Source organism: Bombus vosnesenskii, unplaced genomic scaffold, assembly GCF_011952255.1.
Source record: "Bombus vosnesenskii isolate JDL3184/JDL3185 unplaced genomic scaffold, Bvos_JDL3184-5_v1.1 scf7180000013379, whole genome shotgun sequence".
Lineage (NCBI taxonomy): Eukaryota > Metazoa > Arthropoda > Insecta > Hymenoptera > Apidae > Bombus > Bombus vosnesenskii.
Window position 1 is genome coordinate 1,362,505 of NW_022883009.1, and position 26,820 is coordinate 1,389,324.

Genomic DNA, 26,820 nt, shown 5'->3' on the forward strand with positions numbered 1-26,820 from the left:
TTTCTGTTACTAATTTAATCATTTCTCATTCCTTTTTAGAGTTACTTAAAGTTATGTAGATTATAGAATATGTAGATATTTTAATTTAAATAAATACTTACAAATTAAAAAATATATAATAACCTCAATTAATGTTTTTTTGTGTTTCTCATTTGAGGATTCTGACCCCTTACCATATTCATGTCACATGCGACATTATCGATACCGATATAGTAGAGGCACAGACGTAGTAAATGGTAGAGATTTGAATCTTCAAATTGAAACGTTGTCACTGTTGTCAGTCAACCATCAACCATCGGTTAGTACGGTTTGTAAAAGTATGCATCGCTTTCTCTATCGCGGAAGTATTCGAAAATTTAGTGCCAACGAATTGTGAAACTTTAAAGGAATCAATAGGTTGTATAAATTATAGAATAGATTTAAGTTTACATGATTCACTTACCATAAAGATTTCATATGTGTTTCAATGTTATAATTCAATCGATATCTCGATTGTGCGGTCTTAAGTTTTAGTTATTATTTATACATTTCTTTCTAAGAATGTGCTATTAAATTAGTTTTTAGCTTATTTTTCATTGATTGATCTATACAGAAACACAAAATATTAAGTCATACAAAATATGGAAAATATATCGATACAGCATATGATGTTTTTTTACATAACATTTTATTGAACTTTCAATAATAAATATTTCAAATAAAATTGAGCTCCTCAGTAACACTTAAATATTTTTTAATTGTACGCTTCGTTCTTTCTTCTGGATATATACTTCTGCAACTTTTTTATTTCTTCAATGACACGATTAACGTCTTTAATTGTAAGCATTTTTTCTGATACGTTGTAATTCAGTCTATACCTGTGTCTACTATTGAATGTGTTATTCAAGATAAAGTGTTATAATTGTCTTTTGATTATTCAAAGATATGTATTATTTTACGAAGCTGCGCACTATTTGTTTAAGTTGTTATGTAAAAATTGATTAACATTAACATTATAAGATTATGAATAACTATTAATTTTACGAATTTTATTTTATAAATTGTATTTTTGTGACATTAAAAAAATGTATTATTAAGGTATTATCAAATTGTGGAAAAACAAGATTGTGTTAACATTTTGCAATTAATCATACATTGTATATTATTATATTGTGTCATAAAGATATTAGAGAATTTCAAAACCATTTAAACAGCATTTGTCACGAAAGAAAGAATCTAAACGAAGTTATGATACATATACAGTTACGTATATAATATGTACGAAGCAGATTGTTGCATTCAAGTGCTACTTTTGTTCCGCTTTATCGTCGAATCTACTAATGTTATCGATTACAATGTACATGGGTTATTGTTTACTTGAGAAACGTTTCATCTTACCTTTCGTTTTAAAACTTCCTCTCTACTTTTTTATTTTTGTTTATTGTTTTCTTTAATTCTACGAATCAAAAGACCAATTTCTTGGACAGTAATAGTTTCGCGAAAGTCAAATTCATTTATCACTATGATTAATCATGATTGTCATTAAACACACAGTTAATGCTATACGTATTTGAAAACGATAAATCTACTTGTAAATTATATGATTTATTATGATATAAATGCTCGCAAGGATACATTTGTAGTTCCAAATATCCTATCACTGCACTGTTTTTAAATTGATCTATTTATCGAGAAGAAATTAATTTTTTTGCATTTGTGTTATTCGATGGTTCAGTTTTACATTTTCATTGGATGAAGAAAGAAAAGTATTCTGTTATTTGAACTGATATACCTTCCGTTCAAAAAGTCATTTATTATTCTTTACACAAGCTATTACATTTTAATCAAGATACTATAAATGTAAATTAGATAACTTGCCGAATAAGATTGTTCGAATAGATTTCTCTCTCTCTCTTTCTCTCAAGGGTAATATCGATCATGGCTTCATTCATTTTTGATATTTTATTTAAAAGGAAAGCAATTAATAATGTAAGCCTACTCTGGGACTGACCTTGCGTTACTATTCATAATACATATGCATATATACGTATCTACATGCATATATTAAAGCGTCGGGGTATTTCAATAGAGTGTGCCTTTAAAACATTTTCAGAAATTTCTTTATCATGTATAATCCATTTTAGGTGAATGCTTGCAATTTAATAAGTTTCTGTATAATTTAAATATGTATCTGGCAAGCTAAGGTCACTGTTATTAATCAAAGAATAGATTGCTTATTGCAACATGTATAATCAAATAAAAATCGTTGATGTACATTCATTATTTATCACAAATTATACATTTGATATCTAATATTTAGTTTGAAACCGTATATATGTTAATTTCGTTTCTGTTAAAGGATTGAAGCATTCTGGTGTTCAAAGTTCGTTGCGTGTTTTCGAAATTATGGAGAACAGAATGACGGAATTTGAGGAAAACGTGTCCTTCGATATCGATGACCCGGACTTTGCACCGACGAATCCTCCTACTATTCCTCATAATGTTCTTCACAGCGTACAATTCACCGATATTACATTCGGCGTTAATAAATGTGAGTACATTCGCCTTTGGTTCTAGTTACTCTAGAATACTCTAGATTCTAAATCAATATATACGTCATAAAAAGCATAATCGAATAAAGAGACGAATATCTTTAGAAGAGATTTACACGGAGAGATTTGGGACGGAAAATGAAATTTTGAAATGATATTTTCTTTTCTTTTAAAATTTCATATTTTATTTATTTTTTGCATTAAACACGATGCTACTTAAGTAGGAAATGAGTATTCGTGACTTTCTTTAGTTTCGTTCTCTGTTCGATGTTTGTTCAGTATTAATATGTATAATATGAATCTTTCAATCTCTCTTGTGAATAAACACTTCATTTGCCATTGTAACCAAATCTTTTTACTACAACAAATACAATAAAATATTTGGAGACAAAATTGTGTACAGTAATTGCTATTTTTGTTTTTCTTCATACGACTTCTTTTTCATTGTATTTACATATTTTTTATTGATTTTCAAAAATATATTTTGATAAATCCTATTCGTTATCTTCTATTAATGATAAGTAATTTTTTTATTGTTCTATCAAACTTATTATCTTCTTGAAATGTGTATGGATGTATATACTTCGTCGAAGCTCTTCAATTCGCATGGTTTCCAGAATATCTGATAAAATCGCATACACTTGCGTACTAAATTGCACGATTACGCACGCACGATCACGTGCCGATTCTAAGGTATCGTTGTTGCCGCTGGACAATGCGGATACTCTATAATGGAGCGCAACATTTTTTGCGAAAATTCCAGCGTATCCTATGACCGGTGTTTAATGTCATCAGTGAAACAATAGCGCGAAACAATCGATGACTATTGCAATGCACTATCGAATACGTTACCATTACGTCTGATCTTAATTGGAAACATATAAGTTACGAATAATAACGTGACGTTAATGGTTTGTATGCAATCAATGTATAAAAACATTTCGGAAAAAAACTGAACAGACTGTTTCTTACGTATACGTATAATTTATATGATAATTTTAGATGTTTTGAAGATTTATAATGACAGAGTGAATGACGTACTTGCAGGTCGAGGTACAACCATCGAATTTAATATTAATATTTTGTTTACATCTTCTGGTATTTGCTGACTTTGTAGAATGATTCAAATGAATCGGGGTAGAATAAAATGTAATCACTAGAGTGTCAGAGTATGCAAATAAATTATATGAAATATGAAAACGCAATCTTAATAATTCGAAACTGGTTTCACCAATAATTAAATTTCCTGTCCGCTTCCAATTAAGTCACATTTCATTAAAATCGGTCCCTCTATTGAATCACTTAATCCGTTACACTAAAGCGCTACACGTGGAATGACGCGGTTATCTCGGTCTCTATCGCTCTATTATTATATTAGACGCGAAGCATGCATAGTTCGCGAGACGGGAACTCGATCTACGGACAAAATTGGATCCACGTGGATATCAGCTTTCTTCCTGAGAAATCAACCTCGAGTCGGTGCGGTTGTGCGGACAGCCGATTTTAGTTCGCGTCTGGCGCGCGTGTACTATTCATTTACTTAGATAATGATGCTCCTTTGTTCAACTAGCAGACAGGATCTTGTTGCACTATGCAATAACAGATACTTGTTGCATTCGAATATATGACTTTGCTCTTTTTTTATTGATTTATTTTGTTGAATTTAGAAAAAAGTAAATCTAATCGCAGTTATTTATTTTTTAGTTGCAAAAGTATGTAAAGTATCCAGAATATAGTATTTATGATATTTAATGAGTGAATATTATTGCATAAATTTTGTTTCTCTGTAGTTGTGTTCATGAAAATTTTCATAAATATTTGCAGATTATTAATCACATTATTATTATGGTTTGTTAATGTAAAGCTACATTCATTTATATATGTACTTTTTGTTCGTTATTAATTAGATTTTTTCATTTCATTTACTTTTTAGCGAGGCTAAATAATGACAATTCTATGAAATTTTCATATTGAATTAATTAGCCTTTTGTTTATATACTAATTTCGAAAAGTTGTTATATGTATTCTATCATTTGAATATTCGCGGCGCATTTTGCATTTTCTTATTAACTGTTATTCACATAGTAGCGCCCTTCATTATCAACAATTTTGTTCCCTATATTTCTAGCTAGGTGGAGCTCAAATAAATATCCATAAAATAAAATCAAATTACTGATGAACTCCTTCATTTTTATCCAAATCTTTCATTAAATTTATTGATTTATTTTGTTTTTGATACTACTTGTTTGAATCGTAAATTAAATTATATTTTCAAAATGTTACATGACACATGTATCTTGAATAGAAAACTAAAATGCAAATCTTGCTTAAAACAAACAAAAAATTAATTTGCACATTTATGTTAATTATCAGATGAGTTCTTTTACTTTAACAAGTGTGCATATGTATGTCGCTAAATTATTCAAACTCGTTCCAGATCAACTTCATCAGTTATTTTAATTTCTTTTATTGATAAATCCGTAACAGTTTCGAAATTTTCCGCGATCAGAAGTCAGCAAGTTCATCAAGACCCCCTGCGTATAATAACACGAACTTTGAATGAAACTAGATTGGAACGAAAGCTCAGTCTACCCTCTTATGACAATAGTTTCTTTCTGATGTGAATTATTCACAATTGCCATTTATATTTAAATATAAATTATATTAAATATAAAATTTATATATAAAGGAAGATAGTTCAACTATCAACCTTGTTCAACCTTTTAAGGGTTATTGTCCTCTTTATACATTTTCCAGAGAAAATTACATTTTCATCGCATTCATTTTATACAATTGTATTCATAACAACAAACAATCTATTAAAAAATATACTAAGTAAATATTAACTCTTGAATTAAATTGACTTACTGAATTCATAAATACTTAGCAAGCCTGTATTATCATAACATATTGCATAATTTTATAAATTTTTAATGCCGTTGCAAGGTACTCGTGATTTTCTAAAATTGCAATATCATTACTATATTTGTTTTCATTTTGACCATGCATATTTTGGACGAGAAAGTTGATAACTTTGCAAGTGTTGTAAATAGTTCAATGCTATCTCATTACTTCTGTGATTTTATGGTTCCGACATGTAAGAATAAGTTATTTCTTCTTTCATGTTTTAAGTTCATGTTTAATTCGATTACATCAAATTAATGGAACGTTGGAACCAGAAACAAAGTATCGATATCAGTATCAACAAAGTATCCTAGAATGGTTAAAAATGATGTACCTAAACCTATTTCATTCAAAGATCTGTGTGAATGCGTATGCGAACTCATCACATATGCATTTATCGACGAGCGTGAACATTCGGCGTTTCGTTTGATCGGTCGTGTTTTATTAGTGACCGGTCTTCACCTCCCCTTTGTATTAAATTGAAATTAGCACGCACATTTATATGAAAATGGGTCATTTCCTTAAACGAAGGAAGTGAGCAAGTTGTATAACCTTCCCTCTGTCGAGGGTCACAACCTGAATGGTATTCGGCATACATAGGACGTATTCACGTGATTGACACGTGCTACTTCTTAAGTGAACTGATTTAGTTTTGGTCACAATAGATCAGCTCTCGAACTTCAAAGGCGCTTTTAATCATTTTCGACACGGCTGTCAGCCATGTTTGTCGTGAGAAGATATTTCTGTGGACAATTTATGTTAAAATTCAATTAAGTATACGTTATTAAAAAAAAATAACAAGTATTTATATATAAGTATTATAATATAAGTATAATAAGTAATATAAGTAATATAAGTAATATAATAATATAAGTATAATAAGTATATTATATACAAGTAAATAATAAGTATTTGTTAAATAAATTTTAAATCTGAATTAATAATATCTAAACTAAGGTAATATATAATTTTATGCGGCGTATCATGTTATGTATATATAACTTTTAAAACAGTTTAATTTTAGTTCTTATAAATATCACAGTACATATGGATATTGTAGCTTTTATATTAAAAATCCTTTATGGTCTTGGTATCATTTAATTTTGTTTATATTATATTCTATCTGTTATAAAATTATGGTGTCTTTTTCGTAATGCTTGCTCATTAAACAATTTTTTATTCACCACCGCAAGTAAAATCGATTTGTATCTGTAAATGCAAATAATTACACAGATATCGGTGTATCAGCATTAGACGATGTTGCTTTTGTTATAGGACATTATTATAGTGATTTAAAAAGTTGAAGGATTTATAAGTTTGTAATACTTACAAAAATAGATTAAACTTGTTTGGTTAACATAAGTGTGCAAATCAATCGCAACGAAGATAAAAGAAGATAAAACGAGCTTGTGTTTCAAATCAGATTCGCGCTCCAGGTTCCTCTAAAAATAGCTTTTTGCTTGCTTTATTGAATCTTATAATTTTCCTGGCACAGTAACCGTTTAACCATCATATTTAGGGAAGACAATCGGTTGTCATTTCGCACCAATCGGTTGTCATTACACAATATTTCTCTTATTTTCACTCATAGAGTATGCTTGCTTAGTTTTTTCGAAAAGTCACGTTTGTTCATTTCCTAGAAGATGAACAACAGGATACCCTCGAAAAATCGATGGCAAAACATTATTCGAGACAAAGTGCAATAACAGCATGTATTAAGAACACAAAAGTGGTACGTATGCTTCGGTCTGTTTAAAGTAGAGCTTCGTTGTGCTTCCATATACAGACATTAATAACACGCCAATAAATTAAATTTATATTTAGCTACTAAACGGCTGTCGTGGTTATAAATAGACAAAACCGTCGGCTTATTTTCAGTTTGCCAAACTAATTATGTAGGTTATAACGAAGAGAGAGGCACAAAGTTGTTAAATCTTGTTCGAAAAGACCAATTCCTTCTTGCACTTTCGTTAAATATATTCTTTACACAAAATGACAATTAAATACTCTTACAATTATTTTTATAAAGACCTATACGTCTAGAACCTTAATCATATTTTGTGATTTTTATATATTTACTTCTCCTCTCGTTTCTTCTCACCATCGAAAATAACGCGTTGATCGAGTATTCTCAATCGAATAAATTATCATAAACAATTGCATTGACGTCAGAGATGGTACCAAGCACAGTTCACTGAACTGAATTTTCACTATGCGTCGTAAATCGTAATACCGTGTCGCGACAGAATCTACCTTACGAAATCTCGATTCTCGTTAGCATTGCCTCCGCGTTGTTTCTTTTCTTTTGTGACCAAATAGGGTGGTTTAAATATAATTTTTAACTGCGGTGTACGTATGTTTATTAACCCAAGTTACTTAAAACGAAGTATCGGTCACTCTTGAATTCCCTAAACACGAATATTGCCTTAAAGGATACACACATCTGATGTCGTTCGATCTCGGAACAACACATCGATCGCGTCTAGAACTCGTTACCCGGATGTGACGTTGTTTTCCGTGTGGCTGACGAGAGGTGAAGCCAAGTTGTACTTAAACATCTCGTTTAGGAAAAGAGAAGAGTGAAAGAGGTTCGATGTTTCTTGGAACTTAGAATCGTTCGTTATCGACCTTCAATAGAAGCTCTTTTTACTGTTTTTGCTGATTCAAATTTGAATTCTGTGTAATTTGGGCTGGAGATTGTTTCTTGATGGTTTAATCGATTCATTGAATACAGCTCGATAGAAAACGCAAAGTTTGCGTGGAAGAGGGTAATTTTAGTTGGAATGGGATGATCGAAGCTTTCTTCTCGCCGCAGGAAACTGTGAAAGTTACATTAAAAACTTTTCTTTTGATGTTTGTAAACATTGTGGTTGAGAAATAGAAAACAGTTGAATATAAATTTACACAAAAATCCCAACGCGTTTATATATTTATAGGAATTTTGAATATTCAACTCATCATTAGCTTCTACATATTACAGTTTAGTAATATTCAAATAGAAAAATTTTTTGCACTGTTCATCTTTCTGTAGAAAGCCGATTAAAATTGCAAATATCGGGGCTACTTTCCATTTATGATCTACATGTTTTATTATTATTATTCGCTAATTAGAATTGCATTTAATTATCACTTAGCTATGCAAAATCTGATTCAAATAAGGTATGAATATTTTTCTGCTCGATCGATCTATCGAACTATCTCGTAGTGGCTTTGCTAATGTCAACAAGGATCACCATTGATCCATTATTGATTTAAGTTCCAACACAAATGTAGTTATGTTGTTATATACGATGTTAAAGGAAATTTGAATAATTATATAATTGCATTATTCGACGAAGCATAGAATTAATTGTGATATTCTACCAATAAAAGATTTATCTACTTTTTTGCGAAATATTAGTGAATCAAAGAGAATAGAACGTAATTACATACTATACTTTACTTGAAATTCCGAAAATTGCATTGCTAAATAATTCTAATAAAATAAATAACTGTGTAATTAGATATATGTGACTATATCTTTTTCTTATTGTTAATTAATCAGACATTTTTTCGATTGATTAATATAATTTTGGTTGCACGTGGTGTACCAGTTCAGTGCAGTTTCATTCAGATAATGTCATAAGAGATATTCCGACAGACAGTTCGAATGAGCGACGATAAAATATGGTCTCACATGATTCCATAGTCCAGACAAACTTTTATTGTTCGTACATTGTTCGATGCATATTGTAGGAGAATATTGAAAGTAATTGAGCGTATAATGTATCAGAATGAACGAATAATTAGTCACATGTTACGTGTATTAGGAAAAATAGAAAAACATACTAATACCAAAAATGTACGCCTAAGTACATACCTCTACATATTTTCCGCAAAATAACAACATACACACGTATACATGTACCGTATACATGTACGATTCGTACTCATACCGTGTACGTAACTACCAGTAGCGCGTATCTCTCGATATCTGTTAATTAGAATAGCGAAAATCTTTAATTGCCGCGTACGTTATTGCGGCAATATTTCGATCTAATTGGCTCTACTGGCGTGTCGAGTGAATTTAATCAGAAGTCGCGATACTTTCGAGGCGATCGTGAAAGGAGGGCGAAACAACACGTTCCCATCGAGTTATCAAGCCATCTTGTTCTTCGACCTGGTTGATTCTGAAAGGACCGTGAAACCTTTTTACGACCGTCACATCGCGACCGTCAAGACGCTTCTCGCGCAGACAAGCCCGCGTGATCGCAACGTGTTCGTGAAATAATCGACTGACTCACGTGATTCTTGCACGATCTCTCGTTTCTTTCCTTTTGCAACGATAAATATTGCCGCGTTTCACAGAACTACGTCGGAGAATCCGGTTGGCAGAATTATTAAATCTTGAGTTCGAAATTGTAATTGTATCGGATGTATGTTTGAGCACGTGCTTGTCATATAGAGAAAATAGGCATATCACGTATTAGTCACTTTATTTAAATATAATAATACATTTTATATATTAATCTTTTAAATTACAATTTTAAAGTACTCTTCCTTCAGATCGTCCCAGTTTCACAACGAAATTAATTCTTTATAATTCTAACGCTGAAGCGGTTAGTGACATTACTCAAATATTCCTCTATTCCATTTTCTAATGGTTAACAAAGTCTTTTTCATCTTGTGACAATCGACAACATTCTATTATCTTATCGAATTGGCATTAAGTACATTTCAAGAATATTTTTTCTCGATTTTATAAAAAATTCAATAAATTCTTTGCAATATTGTTCGAGATATTTTGAGGTTATCTGTAGAGTAGATTGATTTTCTTACAGTTTCTTTAATAAAGTTAAAAATTTAAAAATTTTGGGTATGTTATTTAAAATCTTTCCTTGAAGAAAAATTTATTACTCACCTTACGTTTTCCGAGTAAAAGTAATGTAAAATATGTAATTGTATGTAAATATGTAATGTAATATCGGTAATTTCGGTGTCTAAGGCGCCATATAGTATAATGTGAATTCGCCATTATGTCCCTTTTCGAATTGTTTGTAGCGTGCGCGTGTACCAAATATCAACAGCCAAGAAATTTCTTTCTAGAGGGAGGATCTCGGACATTTGTGAGGAATCTGACTCGAGTTTCAGGGTATTTTATTTTTAAGGGATATTATGGCGCTAGAAATATCTCAAAGAGGTAGGCGGAAGTTGGAGCGTTTCGTTTTGCTCCATGGTTTGCCGCAATAATAGAAATTTGTATGAGAAACATTGGTTTCTTCTTTCTCCTCGAATGATTGAGTTTTCTCAAGAAAAACACATTCTAGCATCGTTGACAAGAGAATCGATGATTTACACCCGCCCCTTTCTTCCTCTTTTCCCCTTTCTATTCCCCTTTCCTCAACTCTTCGTTGCTCGTCGAAATTCTCCGTTGACTTTTTGTAATTCGTACAAATCCGTCGAGTTATCTGGAATCAGGCTCGTGGCTAGCTCGTGTCGACGTTCATTGGCAACTGAACATCGAACGAACGTTTTCTGTTTACAACGTATCATTGCTGAAGGCAATAATTGTTTATAATGTACCGACTTTTTGATAACAGAGTACGATGAATGTATTGATAATTTTATAAGAAACTACCGTGGGTAACTATTACTAACTTATCTAGATTGTATGTGAAAGTAAGGGAAACTTAGGACGACGGTAATGGAAAATTAAATGAAAAATATTGTGGTTTATGTAATTATATAGGGTGATTTTAGAAAATGCTCTAGTTTTGGCTTTTATTTTTATACTAAGACGAAGTAAAAGTTATCAGAAGGAGATATTATTTTTCGAATATTGTGCTGATCTTGCGCATAACGTCCGATATAAGCACGATTATTTTTTTAATTATTGTATTTATCATTAGGAGAAATGTTTCACGTAGAACGTAATTTGCTTCAAGGGGAACATTTTATAATTGATACAAATTTTGCCTATCCAGAGAAGTTTGATCGATATTTTAAAGTGATTTTCATTTTCAAAAGTTTCATTACGAAACTTTTTAATTCTACATTCAGTCAATTGCGAAACATTTTCATAGACCTGAAACATATTGATGTTCAAAAAACATTTAATAATCGTCCAATGTTCAGCTTCATTTTTATTTGTATACACAGTAGAGTACGCTAAAAATAATTAAAAAATAATATCAAATTTATTTATTTTATTTTATTTACCATCTCTTTAATTCTTATTCTACTTGCTCAAACACAACCGAACCTGTTTCCTATTAAAAATTCCAATTGTTTCTATTATTCGTTCTCAGATTTTCTTACGTCAATTAGACGTTAACCAGGAGAAATCGAAGCGAATTGCGAACTATGTATCGCAAAGAAGTTTAATTTTGGATAACCTACTATCTTTCGACGATTCGCCATTGCCAATTTGTATATTAGAGAGATGAAGAAGAGTATGACGAAATTCCGTCGAAGCGCCACGATTCGTGCGCCACGATAACACGATTTTTCTTTGAAGATAGGTCAAATGATGGTATTAGCCCAAAAGTGGAAATTTCCATCTGTCGCGAATCGATCGCCTCAGGGGCTTAGACCTCTTAACCTTCATACGATTGACCTCACCGTAAAGCGATTTTAGTCACGACGCTGCCTCACGGGCTTCCGCAACGATTTCTTTCTGTTTACTTCCGTTTCGCTTGTTGACACCGTACTAGACGTGTCTCGTCGTTTTATGACCATCAGTTTTCTAGGAAGAAAAGACTGGATTGTTGCGCATTAGGGGAACGTGTATAGATAACCAGTCCTCTCGTCGTTCACTTTATACAAAAAATATTAATATAGTAGAAGTATCTGTGTCTTGTATAAAAAATAAATAACTTTTTATCTCATGTCTGTGTTTCTGTTGTTAATAATTTATAAAAATCGATTTTACACATTATTTCAGAATGAATACGAAATATCTTATCGGTATTAAAGAAAAATGTTGTATGACTGAAATGAAAACGAAAATTGGTATTAATGAAATAAGTAGATTGATCGGTCCCATAGAATCTACAGTTCATTGTTCACGAGATTATGTTAAAGCCTAGGTTTTATAAGTTAATTACTATATGAATATACGCAGTTGTTGCGACTTTTCAACTAGGTGACGATCAGTCAGGTTGCAACAGATCGTTTGATTTCGCGAACCGTGAACACTATTAATGCTCAAGGTGAAGGTAGATTAAAGTTCCCGAGTAATGTTATGTATAACTGATTTATTTGCACTTTTCAGTATACACGAACAGAATCGTTAGCAAGTTAAGATGCGGAATAATGTTATGTTTAGTTAATTTATTTGCACTGTTTAGTATAACACGAAGAGTCTGACGCTCTGATGAAGACTGTTTTAAAACTTCCTCAAGAAGCTTCGCCTGATCCTTATAAATACTAACTCTCCGTCCCCGGGTTTTCCTTCTTACCATGGTTTTTGTGGCATGGGAATTTATTCCTTCCAATCTTGTAATTGTATACCCTCGTGGGCGCATATCCTTTGGTGTTGCTAATTGATACTTTACTTTAGATGTTTACTTTAGAGCGGACCCGTCGGACATTTAGGGTGTTAATTACCCTCTTGATTCGTATTGTAAGGTTTACAATTTGGCGGATAGGAAATTTCGGACTTTGTCAAGAAAGGCAGATGTGCTGTCTGAGTCATCAACGGACGATCACTCCAAATCTCGAACGATAGTATCGAAAGAGATTTTCATCGAAGTATGCATGTACAAAGTACGAATAGATACTGCCTTGTGTATGTATTTTGCTGCTACAATTTTTTTTTTCCTTATTGAAAACTACTAACCTCGGTCCATTTTTTACTAACTACTGAATCGGTTTTAATGAAATGTCGATGAAGTATTTCATTATTAGTGGTGTTGAATAGTGTCATGATATAATCCTGATTTCCGGGAATTTCACTATCAGCATAGAAAAGCTTTTCCTCATCTAAACTAAACTATTAAACTCTGTTCATTGGATAGTGGAAACAAAAAGAAGCTGTTCTTTTTTACTTTATTGTCAAGCATAAATGTAATTATCGATGCATTATAAACCTAATATGTACTTTGCACCACTTCCTGCTGACAAGCATATGCTTACTTGAATTCTTCTTTTTACGCGTTGTTTGCTATGCAAATTTCTCTTCCGTCTCGTTGAACCATTAGCGTCATGAACCATGACACTGAAACACGCGTTTTTTTATGACGTGCGGTAAAATTAACACAAAAACACAAGGATGTTCGATACGTATTTGCAGTCTTACCCAGTTAAAAACAATTTGTACGAAACGAATGTATCACACATCTTAATAAAACGTGACCAAATAATAATCTCAAGAATGACGATAGGATATGAAAAAATCAATCATCATCTCTTCAAGAGAAAAATTAACATCGGAACACTATATTTAATTTTTTCATTCTTTTGTGTCGCTACTAACCCATACAAGTGATTAATGTAATTATAAATATCGCAAGTATGCATATATACACATGTATATAGTATCAATCTGATTGTATTGCATTTGATCGTATACTTTCGATACACTAATTACGGAATTACTCGGAGATAATTCTAGAGCGGTAATATTAAAATGACCCAGATAAACGATATAAAATAGATTCGTATGAAACTCATCGACGAAAGATGTAATTAAGCGTAGATCATGCGAGTTTAGCGGAGTCGTCGGATGTAATGCCATCTTATCAAAAAGAACGGCGTAATAGCGTGTAGATCCATACATACATCGTGTCCCCGGTTATGTCATAGAACGCGAATCGCATTCTTTTACACGCGAGGTCGAAGGGAAATTCATTGGATTAAAATTTCAAGGTTAGATAGATATTCCACAGGGTTAATAATGAATTTCTGGCTATCTCATTATAGAAAACGGGGGGATAAGCTGAGTTGGAAATTCTAGAACCTTTTTAAATTCGACGTAGGTAATGAATTTTAGTTTCATTTGAGCTTAACGACATTCTGGGCTTTGTCACGAGTATGCTTTCTAATTCGTAATCAAAATTTCTTAATCTTTTAATTAATTAAATAAAAAGAAGTTTAATATAAATATTTTATTCTCAATTTTATTCTCCCATTTGAGTTATCAGTAGAAAATCATGTAACTACAATTTTATAGACAAATAACAAATATATGGAAAATTAGAATACATATTTTTACATTAAATTTTGCACATATGCTTTATGTTATATAGCAGAATAATTTCCAACCTTGTTTTTTATTCAGAAACAAAAGAAAATTTTCCTATTTTAAAATCCAATTGGTTAATGGACTTGAATGTGCTGAAACATACACATGACAGACAAGTTTCCCCTTGATTTAGTTCTACGACTGTTCGTGTAACACGTAATTATTCTCAATTGCGACTACTCATGAATTGCACGTAATTCCAAAGGAACGCGATAATAAAAAGGGGCGCCAGATAAAATAGCCTAATGATATCTCAACCAACTCACTCTTTTGTCATTGAAACCATTTACAATATTAATAAATTCTTGTACAGATATTTAGCAAACGAATGGGAATTTTCGTAGCATTAATTTTTAAATATCGATATTTATACCGAAATAAATTATATTGAATTTTATTATGATACGATCATCGACAATGCACAGTGGTCTTATTTTTATGATGACCTCATAATAAAAATATTTATTAACACCAATATATCACATATATGTTAATGACAAAAAACGATATTATTTTTTGAAATATAGCTGATATGATATAAAGCATAGTTTTCTAAAATATGAAATCAAATTTCTTATTAAACGATAAATAGACATTGAACTGTGTCTATGCTATCAATTTATTTTTCGACAATTTCATTAATGCATATGTAGTAACTGTAACCCTAGTAATATGTAAACGTAAAAGTACAAAATTCACGATATTTGTGATGAAATCATGCTGGGAATACTAATTAGAATTCGTATGTTCATGAGATGGAAGTTAAAAACAAAAAAGCTTTATTAAAAAAGTGAACGTTCTGCTGTTAACTTGCAAATCAAGAACAAAAAAAGAACTAGAATATTAGAAAATCATATTAGAAAACCCTGTTGAAAAACAGGAAATAGAAAGAAGAGAGAAAACGAGAGATACACAATTCATTGTAGCATAGGGATAGTAATAGGGATAGTCTTCCTTTGTAAACAAATGAAAAAAGTGCATCGACACCGCGTATATCGCATTTCTGCGTTTGTCCGTGCTTATTGTAGTCGCTTGTTAATCCAATAATCTTTAATTGAGTTAACCGAGTTCTGGCTGGACAGGAAAATCGTTTCAAGGTTCTGACTTATTGGCTCGATCACAGATAACTTAGTCCCATTGCGTCGTATAAAAAAATGATACAACATACAAATGCGAACAGCAAACTATACGATTGCCAACTAGGTAATCACTCTTCGTGTCTCCTTTCACCACTCGACTTCCATTACGAAAGACGTATAATCGGTAGATGAAATATAGCGACGTCGTAAAAATTGCTCAATAGCTAAAGCTAATATGTAGACGATGTTTATGTTTTATTCATATTATATATATTCATAAATGAATGCATACAATATGTAAAAATACAGCATAATGTAATACAGTGGAGTCTCAGTTATACGAGTCTCGTTTAACCGAAGTTCCGTATTATCCGAGATGCTTTCAACTTTATCACAACTTCATCTTTTCCGAAATTTTAACACAAATAGTACGGAAGTGTAATTAGTCAGGCATTGTGAAAGAACTTAATCAAACTTTCAACCGATTGAATAATTAATTAAACCTAAATACATGTACAGCATTACACTATTAGAAGTTTTTTATGATTTTATTATATGTTTTATGAACACTAATAGACCTTTCCGTATTATCCGAGTTTTCAACTATCCGAGATAGACCCCGTTCTATCGTATCTTAACTAAACTTAACTTAACTTAACTTAACTAAAAGTTATATGAATTTTATTCAGAACTTTAAATCATTGCAACCAAGGTGTTGAGGTTTATCTCGGAATAGAAAAGAAAATACTGCCTGGATGAATATATAATAAAAATATATTTAAGTATAAGTATAAGTACAATGTACGCTCCAAATCCGCACGCTGGTAGCGTTACTTTACAATAGAGTTCCGAAGTCATAGGCCTAATTACGTTAACTGGCCCGTCTATACCCCATCTGTGCATGGCATGTTCATAGAAAAGGGTATGAGATTGAGAAACCGTTCCTATTGATTTAGTGTTAAACAATACTCAATTGCTTCGAGGATTAAGAAAAGTAAACACTAGAGAAGATGTAATTTTTCTAGAAGTGAGAATCGCTTCAACACTAGGAGACAGGGGTAAAGCATAAATTCCTTGAACTGCAGTTTTCGTGACGTTCCAGCAACATTATAAATCAATGCGACGAGATCCATTGTCCATTGGAAAATATTCCACTAGCTCTTTCTGTCTATTCTCGTCACAGATCGATGGCAAGGTATTACATGTAACGCATCTGCTGGCCGAAGAATTATACATGTCACAAAATACGGTAACTCGACATCGAAACAAGTTAAAGGTATAATCGAATAAACTTTCCAGAGATGTTTCTAACCATCTGTAAAGCTAACCATCTGCAAACTGTTCCATGCCTTTTTAAATTCAATGTTTGGACACTGCCGACCGTTCCAATGTAATTATTTGGTCTATCGCTTAATCAGGAATGGGGTTTTCTTTACATTTTTTGAAAAACATTACTTCTTATCTTATTTAGATCATCATATTTTTGTATTTAATTTTTCACATTCATCTATAATATCAGCTCATAATACTCGTAGCGCTTCTACGCAATCGTATATTTCGTGAGATTGATAGGAAATCATTTCTCAGCTGACTGCTGATGTCTGTACATTTAAAATATGTTAAAATATTGGAATATAAAATATGTGGAATCTGAAGATATAGAAATCCAAGAGAAACGAATCCTGTTTTTGAAAACATCTTCCAACTTAAATGCGTCAAAAGTACTTGAGGTTATACGTTGTTTATGTTCGCATATTATCGTACACCATTTACATAAAATTAGTGGCTTTTATAAAACTAGATTGGGGTTATGTGTTATAATATTTAATTATACAAAAATAACGGTTATCCTTCATTCTTAATTCTTCTATCTTTTCCCACGCCCACGCTGCTTGTCCACTGAATCGAAGAATATCTTTTTTGCCTGATAGGACGTTTATCTCTACTATTATCATGGGTCATTGGTGACCCTTGTTTCGCATAACGTGTCAATCTCTCTTATATAAGATGAATCATTTAACTCGCACACTTGAATAATTTTTAAATCATGCGTTAGCTAAAACTTTATTGTTACATACCAAAGCTGCATGATTTTGAAAGGCATCATAACATTTAGCTATAAAGTATATATTCTCTTCGTATGACAAGACATTTCAATAGTTCGTAGGTCAACTTTGTTTTTTATATAGCATATTGATCGTTTCTTTTTTATGGCAAAATTAAAAAATGAAGCAAAAGGATTTCGAATAAAAATGTATCGTTAATCAAACTCCATAATTAACGACATATTTTGTTCGCTTGTTAAACGCTTGCGTCACTAATAATGAATTTTTACCTTGATGATCTGAATCGATACTATGCGCGCTAGACTTCTAGTTCCAACAAGTAAAATTTAGATAAATGGAGATCTATTCTTCATGGAATGGAGAACGATTCTCGGCATTGGCCCAGTTTTCCGTTTTCGTGCTCGTTCATATAAATCTTCGTTCGATCCTTGTGCATCAGTTTGTAAGGACTCGCTGTAAAATGCATTCCATTTGTTGATTGTGAAGAAAGCCTTCGCGAAGTTTCAATGATCCGCGAAGATCTGATGCAGTTCACGCATTCGTTGCGAAATTAATGGTCGTAACCTTGTATCGGGATCTCCGTCTTTGTCGTTCCCTCCGGAAGAAGGCTTAAGGAGGGAGAAGTTGGAAGTTGGTGGACGTCCTTCGAGGGTCGTGCACTCGGTCGATGGTCCTGCCTCCACGTAGAAATAAGTTTCTCTCTGTTATATACATGTATAGTTTCTTCCAAGTTTTTGTTCCTTATAGAATCTATGTTTATTTCGCATTTTTTATTTGATTCTTGAATAGTTGGGTGATTTGATCCTAAAGTTAGTTTTACCTAATTTGAGTATAGCGATCTTCTTTCTGTTTGAACAATATACTTTTTTCCTTCTAACATTTGTTTCTAATTAATAAAGTAATTTTTTACCATTAAAATATATTATTATTTGATAATTTTTAACTACAAGCACCACCGTGTATAATTTTTGTATACATTACCGCAACATAATTACTTGAGCATAATAGCTTGAATTAAACTGTTAATTATATCTAACAAAGTATCCTTTTCGTTTTATTTAATACACTTTATTCTACTTATATACATATCTTCTTCAGTTTAACACCATTCGTGGAAAATTTTAAAACTTTTCTGTCTCGTTGTAAATGTATACTTTTCATTCGAAAAATACGATTTAAAAGTTCGCAGCACTTCTTTCTTATATCCGGATATTAAACCCTGAACAAAGGTACTACGAAATTTTCGAAGAAATATCAGTTATCTGATTTTCGCTGAAACACTAAGTGTACGCAGTAATATCTCGTATTGTGTTTATTCATATAAATTCCGAGAATCGCACTCCCCCGCGACCTTGTAGTCACGGTAAATATTACATACCAAAAGAGCAAAAATCTTTGTGAAATTTCGTAGTAATACGTAGATTTTCGAAAAGTCAATAGGTTCTTGGTTTTTCAAGTTTCTACGGTAATTTTTCCGTTACTCCAACGTTAATATGATAGAAAGGTTGGCCAAGAAACTGCAAAACGTTGATGAGAATAGTCGTTTACATTATTTTACATTTAAGAATACTAGGTTGAACATCAGAAACGTAAATCTGAAAATATAAAAATAACAAGAAAAAAGAATAACAATGGTCAGGATGATCACTTCCTGGATTTTAGCGTTAAAAGATAAGATAGTGTTACGGAACTTAGTTTTTACTGATCTTCCAGCTTTACGTCTCTTTTCATCTCCACGCGATTTAAATAAAGATATCCCTCCATTCTTATTATCTCCATGTTATTAAAAATGCTTCTGGTATCTTCTATCAACTAATCAACTTTCTCTACATTTTCCTCGTACAGTATCGCAATATTTTACTGCTTATTATTCATTCTGTACCGGTAAGTTTATAAAATTTCCATAAATAACATGCTCATCGACGTTGTTTTCGCACACTATGATAATGCCAGGGAATAACGTAATATAGACGGAAATTTAAATTATCGTTCCTTATTCTTACAACTACATTATCCTTTAGTAATCTCGCGATCGATGCTCTGCGGATTAATTTCACGGCCATATGTTCGTTTCCCGCAAGTAAGAACAGGTTCTAATCTTTGGAACCTTTCCAAGAACTTCCTTTTCTTCGTCTCTTTTTTGTTGCTCACTCAACATCTTCTGCTTTGGCGGGCCTTGGCTCCTCCGTTGCCATGGATGTAGCCCTATTTATTTACTTCTTGTTTTCTTCGACGGAATGCTTCTGCTGCACACCAGTGCTCTCTGTAAAATCCTTGCTTTTTCCTTCGCTTTGATCTTCCTCTCTCCAAACCTACCATCTTCATTCTGGTTCCGTTTTTTCTAACGACGTATTTGCATGTTTAAAAACGACCACGCGTGCATTTAGATTTCTTTCTTAAATCTAGAAAGGTCTTTTTCGACTCGGCGGAATATTCCAGATTACGCAACCTTACAGTAACTCGTATTAGTCCTTGGATATTTTGAATATTTTCGTGATACGAAATTTGAACATTAATTAGTTTACCGTTCTTTATCTAAGAAGATATATATGAAATAAGTAGTAACTACAAAAAGTATTTGCACTGCTATTGCATAGAAAATTCTTTCAACAAATTTCAGTTATGATTTGTTGTATTACAATTTTTATTTTTCTTTGAAGAAATCTTTCTATCAAATATTATATAATATACGGTACATCATCAGATATTCCATTATGATGTACCGTAATTTAAGCAACTAATGCAGAGAAGGAGCAATAGTGAAATTCATTCGTTGTCGTTCTGCACCATCCACGGACTATTCTACTTCGTCTTCTTTTTTTTATCTCTTGGAAAATTTTTAGCGATACGTGAGAATAAATTCAAATCCCGTCAAAAAAATGAAAAAGAAAAACGCACATTCCTATTGACTAACCTTATCTTTGTTTTTGGCGCTTATTCCCTGTGCGTTGCTGCATTTTCTGGTTTCTTCACCGTCGCATCAGCTCTCTGACTCTGCGTTACGAATGTGCTTCTGAGGTTGTTGGCTGCACCATGGAATGCAGGCGGGAAGACTCGTAAAACCACCATCCACTTATATTTCAGGCTGCAGTTCCGAATGGCCCCGGCGACCGATCTACGTAAAATTTGATGGGCGAGGGTGGACTCCAAATATAAAATTTTAGCTTGAGGTATTCATTTATATAACGTATAACATATAAGCGGCAATCGACCTTATTTCTCGAGCTATATGCAAAAATATCCCACTGCTCGCCTTAGTTTTTAAGCTAGGTTAGGTTAATGTTAGTAGTAGTACATATTAATTTGGCCGCCGCGCTGCGGTGTGACGTGGCCGATCAGCATTTGATTGCGTAATTACTAGAGTAGTTAAACAGAGTATAAAACATCTTTTGGGCGATCAAAGTTACAATAATTTATTTTAAGTGAAACACCCTGTACATACCGATGCCGATGTCGTTGTTTTATCATCGATTATTCAACAATCAATGACAACAACTACTGCAGCGAAGGATTAAAGGCTGTTTATTAATATCTCGGAAATTAATATATACCCGAAGCTAAAAATTTATATTTGGGATACTACCCTCTTTCTTGCTTTCGCATTCATCGGTCATCGGGACTATTCGGAACTTTATCTATATCTCCTCCCTATTTTCTTCCTACACATCACAGAATTTCCTTGCAGATTTCTTGCTTGTAAGTTTATACTCCATGACCATTTATGCGTGTATTCGAGCTGGTTTTTGACACTTCCCCCAACTTTAATTCAGGTAATATTATCCGTGAAATCGTTTTGTCGCGCATTTCTTCTTTCTCTTGTCTGTTGTTTGATTTGTAGTCTCTGAAAATATTTGTACAATATTGCAATATTGCGTTGTTCAATTAGGCTGCAAGTAAAAATTTTTTAATATGTAAAGATATTCATCGGGTATTATTTAAACAAAATATATCAAAACTAATTATTTAGATTTCAGATGATATAGTATCTTATTTAGATACAAATGTCACGTTGAAATAATTATGCGTTAGTTGATTTGAGTAAGTAAGTACATTTTTCTCGAATTATTTTACTTAATATTTTGTACTGTCTAGTTGTATCATGTGTAATTAAATTAGAAATCTTATGGTAAAATTGGGACAAAGTGAAGACGGAAACAAAGATTTATCAAGAGGAACTTGACGATGCCCGATTCGAGATGAATCTAATGATAAGCGAATGATAATGGTTCACGTACCCACGACCTAAATCCCTTTCATTCCGATATAATTTATTGAGCCGTCCCCCTGATAAGACTTTCTTATCGATCACAATACAAAGCGATATCTCGATATGTGTACGTTGGAACGATAACGGTAATGGAAATTTTTCAGCCGCGTTACGCCTCCGCTTTGGTACCACATGAGATTTTCTATTCTTCTTGTCTCGAAATATCATATCAAGAGTTATAGTCAACCTTTTGTTACGTCATGAGAAACAACGAAAATTCTGAAACAAAAATATTAATACCTGAAACGCAATGATTAGATTACGAAAAGACATTCGACTCGTAAAAGATTCGTTTTGAAGCAGAAAACAGAAGTAAATCGTAGCTTTGCTATGCCACGTATTTTGCCAGGGAATACTAATATACAATTTATTGAATGACGTTAAAACATCAGAGAGTCAGATGTATAATATGTATGTAATATGTAATTTCCAACAGTAGCCATCAGTTCATCAACATTCTGAGAGAAATTCTCTTGTTTCATATTCGTTTGGCCATATATGTGCGTTTTTCTGTTTTGCAAGATAAGTGACCGTTTTGGAGACTTGTTCGACTTGTATCTTTAACTTTAAACAGTCAGAATGATTATGATTATAAATTGCTATAGAAATGAAAAAAATACAACAGAATGATTGTATTTTCGATCAATCGCGGGGAGACGCGATCGCAAGGAAACACGTCAACGGGAGTCGTAAATTCCTGTTACGATTATAATAATCGACGCCGCGAATAGATCGATCCCCTGATTTCCGTTAAGATAATTAATTAAATAATTCCGTTAAGGTTAAGATAATAGGTAGGTGGTTGAGGTGGTATAACGCCGTGATTAACAGGGTTACAAAATTTATATTTCCAACACTTAAGAGTTACACTGAGGCGTATGTATAAGTTGAGTAAATGATTGATTTAAGGATAGAAGCCCGGTAATGACATGTTGACTATTCTAACAATGAAGAAAGTGAAGTTCGTTTTTATGTGATTACGGAGGAAAGCCCGAGGTGGGTGTGTCTTTTGAACTAAGGACATGGGTTCGTTGTTCACACTTTTCGTTAGGACAGTGACGGTAACGATCCGCGATGCCCATTGATTATAGCCAATTGTTTTTTCGACCATTCGCGGAGAGACGCAATCGCGAGAGAGCACGTCAACGAAAGTCCCCGTGTAAATTCCCGTTACGATTAGATAATCGACGCCCCGACGAAATGATCGATCCCCTGATTTCTGTTACGATAATAAGGGTGGTTCAATTGAGGTTACACTGAATTAACAGGTATAAATTAATGTTTATTCCAACAACTTTGTAAAGAAGATAATTACACTGATACGTATGTATAAATTAAGTAAGTGATTGATTTAAGGATAGAAGCCCGGTAATGACACGTTGACTATTCTAACGATGAAGAATAAGTAAGTTAAAGTGAGGATGCTGTGTCGGAGGAAAGCTAGTGATGGGTGTGTCTAACGCAAGAGACCATCGGATTTGTTGATAACAATTTTGGTTAGGAAAGTGAGGGCAGTAAACATTGCTTCTGATTGGATAAAAGAAGGTTGGTGGACTAGGAAGGGTCTTAGTCGCCCTCTATAGAAAGATGCTAGTGTGAAGTGTCATACGTGAGAAAAACTAACTCCCGTAGTAAACAATAAGCTTTAGAAACGATTCAGTAAAGAGATGTTTGTTCGGTCTGAAGAACCTTAGCTGGCAAATTCCTGAGATTCATGATGGGTCCTTAAGATTGTTGAGGATACGCAGTAAGGATGAGCGGACATCCGGTTCCCATCTTGCCCGTGGTGTGTGGCCTGGTCTAGGTAGAGTATCACCCGACGTAACACCAATATTAAAAAGTAAAGATTGGAGGAGGAAGCCTACCGACGTGGCTCGGGGGTGACTTGTGCATGGGAAAACCCGGCTTTTCCGTTAAACACTCATCCGCTTTTTCCGTAATTTGTAAGAACGTGTAATAGACCTAAAGACTGTTTTAAATACCAGTTATAAACTGCAAATACTTGCAAGATTAAAGGTCCCTGCAAGCTAATAAGATTCGCTTTTTGGTGGGGCCTTAGGTTTATCGAGGGTCTGTCGAATGGGGCTTGGGCTTTGACGGTCAGACACTGAAGGACGTCGCACGGACCATTTCACGCGACGTAACAATGATTTTATTCTAATTTAATATTAAAAGAATATCGGAGGTTTATACAGAACACGAAAAAATTGCCTTACAACTTGCCCCAATTGCCTAAAAATTTTTTTTCAAGTTTTCTTCTTTTTTTCTCATTCTCTAGAAACATTATTTGAATGATTTGTGAGCTAATGTAACATATTGTGCCTTCGCATAATATTCGTTTAAGCCATGGTTGATTCACTGCAACAGAAGGCACTTCAGTTAAAACCAGTGTAAACTTGTTATAATGGAAACAGACACAGAATCATGTAATTCAACATTATAAACTCACAAGTTATACATTACCAGGCATACATTTCTATAAGGTAATTTGTAGCGAAGTGTAAATTGTTATTTAGATCCTACCACACGTATCCTAAAATATATTTTATATTTTAAAAGTTTATTTTGTTGTGGTGTAAAAGATGAAAAAAAATAAACGATAATATATAAAAATGAGCGGTTCTAGAATTGAAAAGTTTTTTATTTTTCTTGTTGTTTATCAAATTGAGTATTCGCAACAATATTTCCTCCAGATATGGTTATATTTTAATAAAACTATCATCACACGCATTACACGAAATGCATTGCAACGGCGATTGCAGCGGCAACAAAATGTTAACAATAAATTGTTATTAATATAACAATAAATTTTTATAATAAAATAACTATTAAAAATAAAAATCTACCGATAATGTTTGGCCATCAAACTGGCTGGGTTTACAATTATCCTCCTTTACGCACGGCTCCATCGAATTACATCAGTTTAAATTATTATCCTCGATATCCCTGTAAGCAAGGACATTCCTAAGCAAGTATGCTAATCGACCAATTATCTTGTAAGAACGATTTTTTGTCGACTATCAATTTCCATTTTTCTTCTTGCAAGTTACTTCCCAAAATGACAGATATTGTTTGTATCATAATTTAGTCTTATGCTATTGTCTTTTAGGATAGGGGATAATATACAGTACATAATATATCTGCGATATAGGGGTTACTGTTAATCCTCCGTAGATAAATATATCTATCATCTATTAGGTATATGTTAAAAAGTATAAAACGTAGATTATTAAAGAAATTTATTAACATGAGTAATGTTACAGAAATTAAAGAAACAAACTTAAAATCTAAGAGATGAAATTATTAAGATTAGAACGCAATTCTATTTATTTTTAAATCAGTTTTCAGTTTCTTAATATAGCCCATGCCATTTAGGTTATCGGCAATATGTACCAGAAACAAAATTTTTCATTACGCGAATAAATTCCATCCTTCGATTCCATGTTTCCACTAGATAACCATAAAAAGGAAAAGGAGTCAAGAATTCAGCACTATTGAATGGAAGAAACAAGTTACATTTTTAAAACTGCGTTTCTATTTATCTTTTATTTGGCTTAAAATACTTGTTTCTTTCTTGCACCTTGTCACTTTTTTTGATTTATTAGAAAAATGAGATACGAAGGGAAGACTAATCACATTTAATAGGAAAAGTAGGTGAATTAATTTCATAGTAACCATCGATACAGTTTCTCAATACTTCATTCAAAAGTTTTAATAAATAACTCTCAATGTCATGTTAATGAATCGGTAAGTAAAGAAACAATAATAAAACGTGTTGGAATCAATTCCATGCCCGTTTCACGCATTAACTCCTTATGAAAAACCGTTAACCTTGTTCCAGCGACAAGTACAAATACTCAGGGACAACTCATTTCTCGTACGACTTTGATGAATCATAATCATCGCGCGAATTTACCTGCAAATAGGCTAAAAAAATAGGTTACGTAAAATTGCTAATATTTTGAAAGATAGTTGTATCGCGAAACGGTCGATTTTATGAGCTTTATAAGCGTGTAAAGTAGTTGTGTTTACCGTGCTTTCACGAAGCTGGCTTCTCTTTCGGTTGGAATTGTTTGGTCACGATTATTATCGTCTTGTCTGACAGATAAAAGAAAGAAAAAATGTTAATGGAAATAATGCAATCAACTATTAAGCCATAGATCGATATCACTATTGGTATTTAATATTATTTTTGTTACCTAAATTAAGAAGAATTGAATTACAGTTAACTTAACGATAATTAATAACACAAATATTTAGTAAATCCCATATTTGTGTTTTTAAAACAATCTTCAATAATCAGGTTTTTCTTTTTATTACAATACTATAATAATATAACCCATAATAATAAAACATTATTTTATAAATTGCTATATTCTTTGTATAACGCAATAATTAAAAAAGCTACTAATATAGCAAATTGATTTTACTGCACACATATAAAAAGAATTATGTACCTATAGGTGAAGCAGTGAAGTGCAAATAAAATAGTGCATAAGGTATTGGTTAAAAACTTTAAAACTTTCTGTTCAAATACTGTTAGATTCACAGGAAATTTTGTCTCTTCCCTTCTTTAAACTAAATGCATCGTGCGACATTGATTTCATGCATATAAAAGTGTGAACCAACTTTAGAAGTGCAGCCTACAGATTTTCATCAGGTTAACATCGTGAACGCTGACGTCACACAATTAATCGGTTTTCAATTTTCACGGTGTTTCAAGCAAAAAGCTTGTGCACGCGCGTCGTGC

General features: G+C 32.6%; 1 protein-coding gene across 2 annotated transcripts in view; it reads left to right on the plus strand.

Moving 5' to 3' along the window:
* The first annotated feature begins 245 nt into the window (after positions 1–245).
* The window catches only part of LOC117237516 (protein pinocchio), a 51,967-nt gene continuing 25,392 nt past the window's right edge, over positions 246–26,820 (plus strand). The window contains exons 1-2 of one of the 2 annotated variants that reach the window (XM_033501559.1): positions 246–319; positions 2,349–2,530. In XM_033501559.1, the coding sequence (XP_033357450.1) occupies positions 2,386–2,530 (145 nt within the window). In that variant the 5' untranslated portion in view covers positions 246–319; positions 2,349–2,385. The remainder of the gene's footprint in view (positions 320–2,348; positions 2,531–26,820) is intronic. The other variant, XM_033501558.1, reaches the window with a different exon arrangement.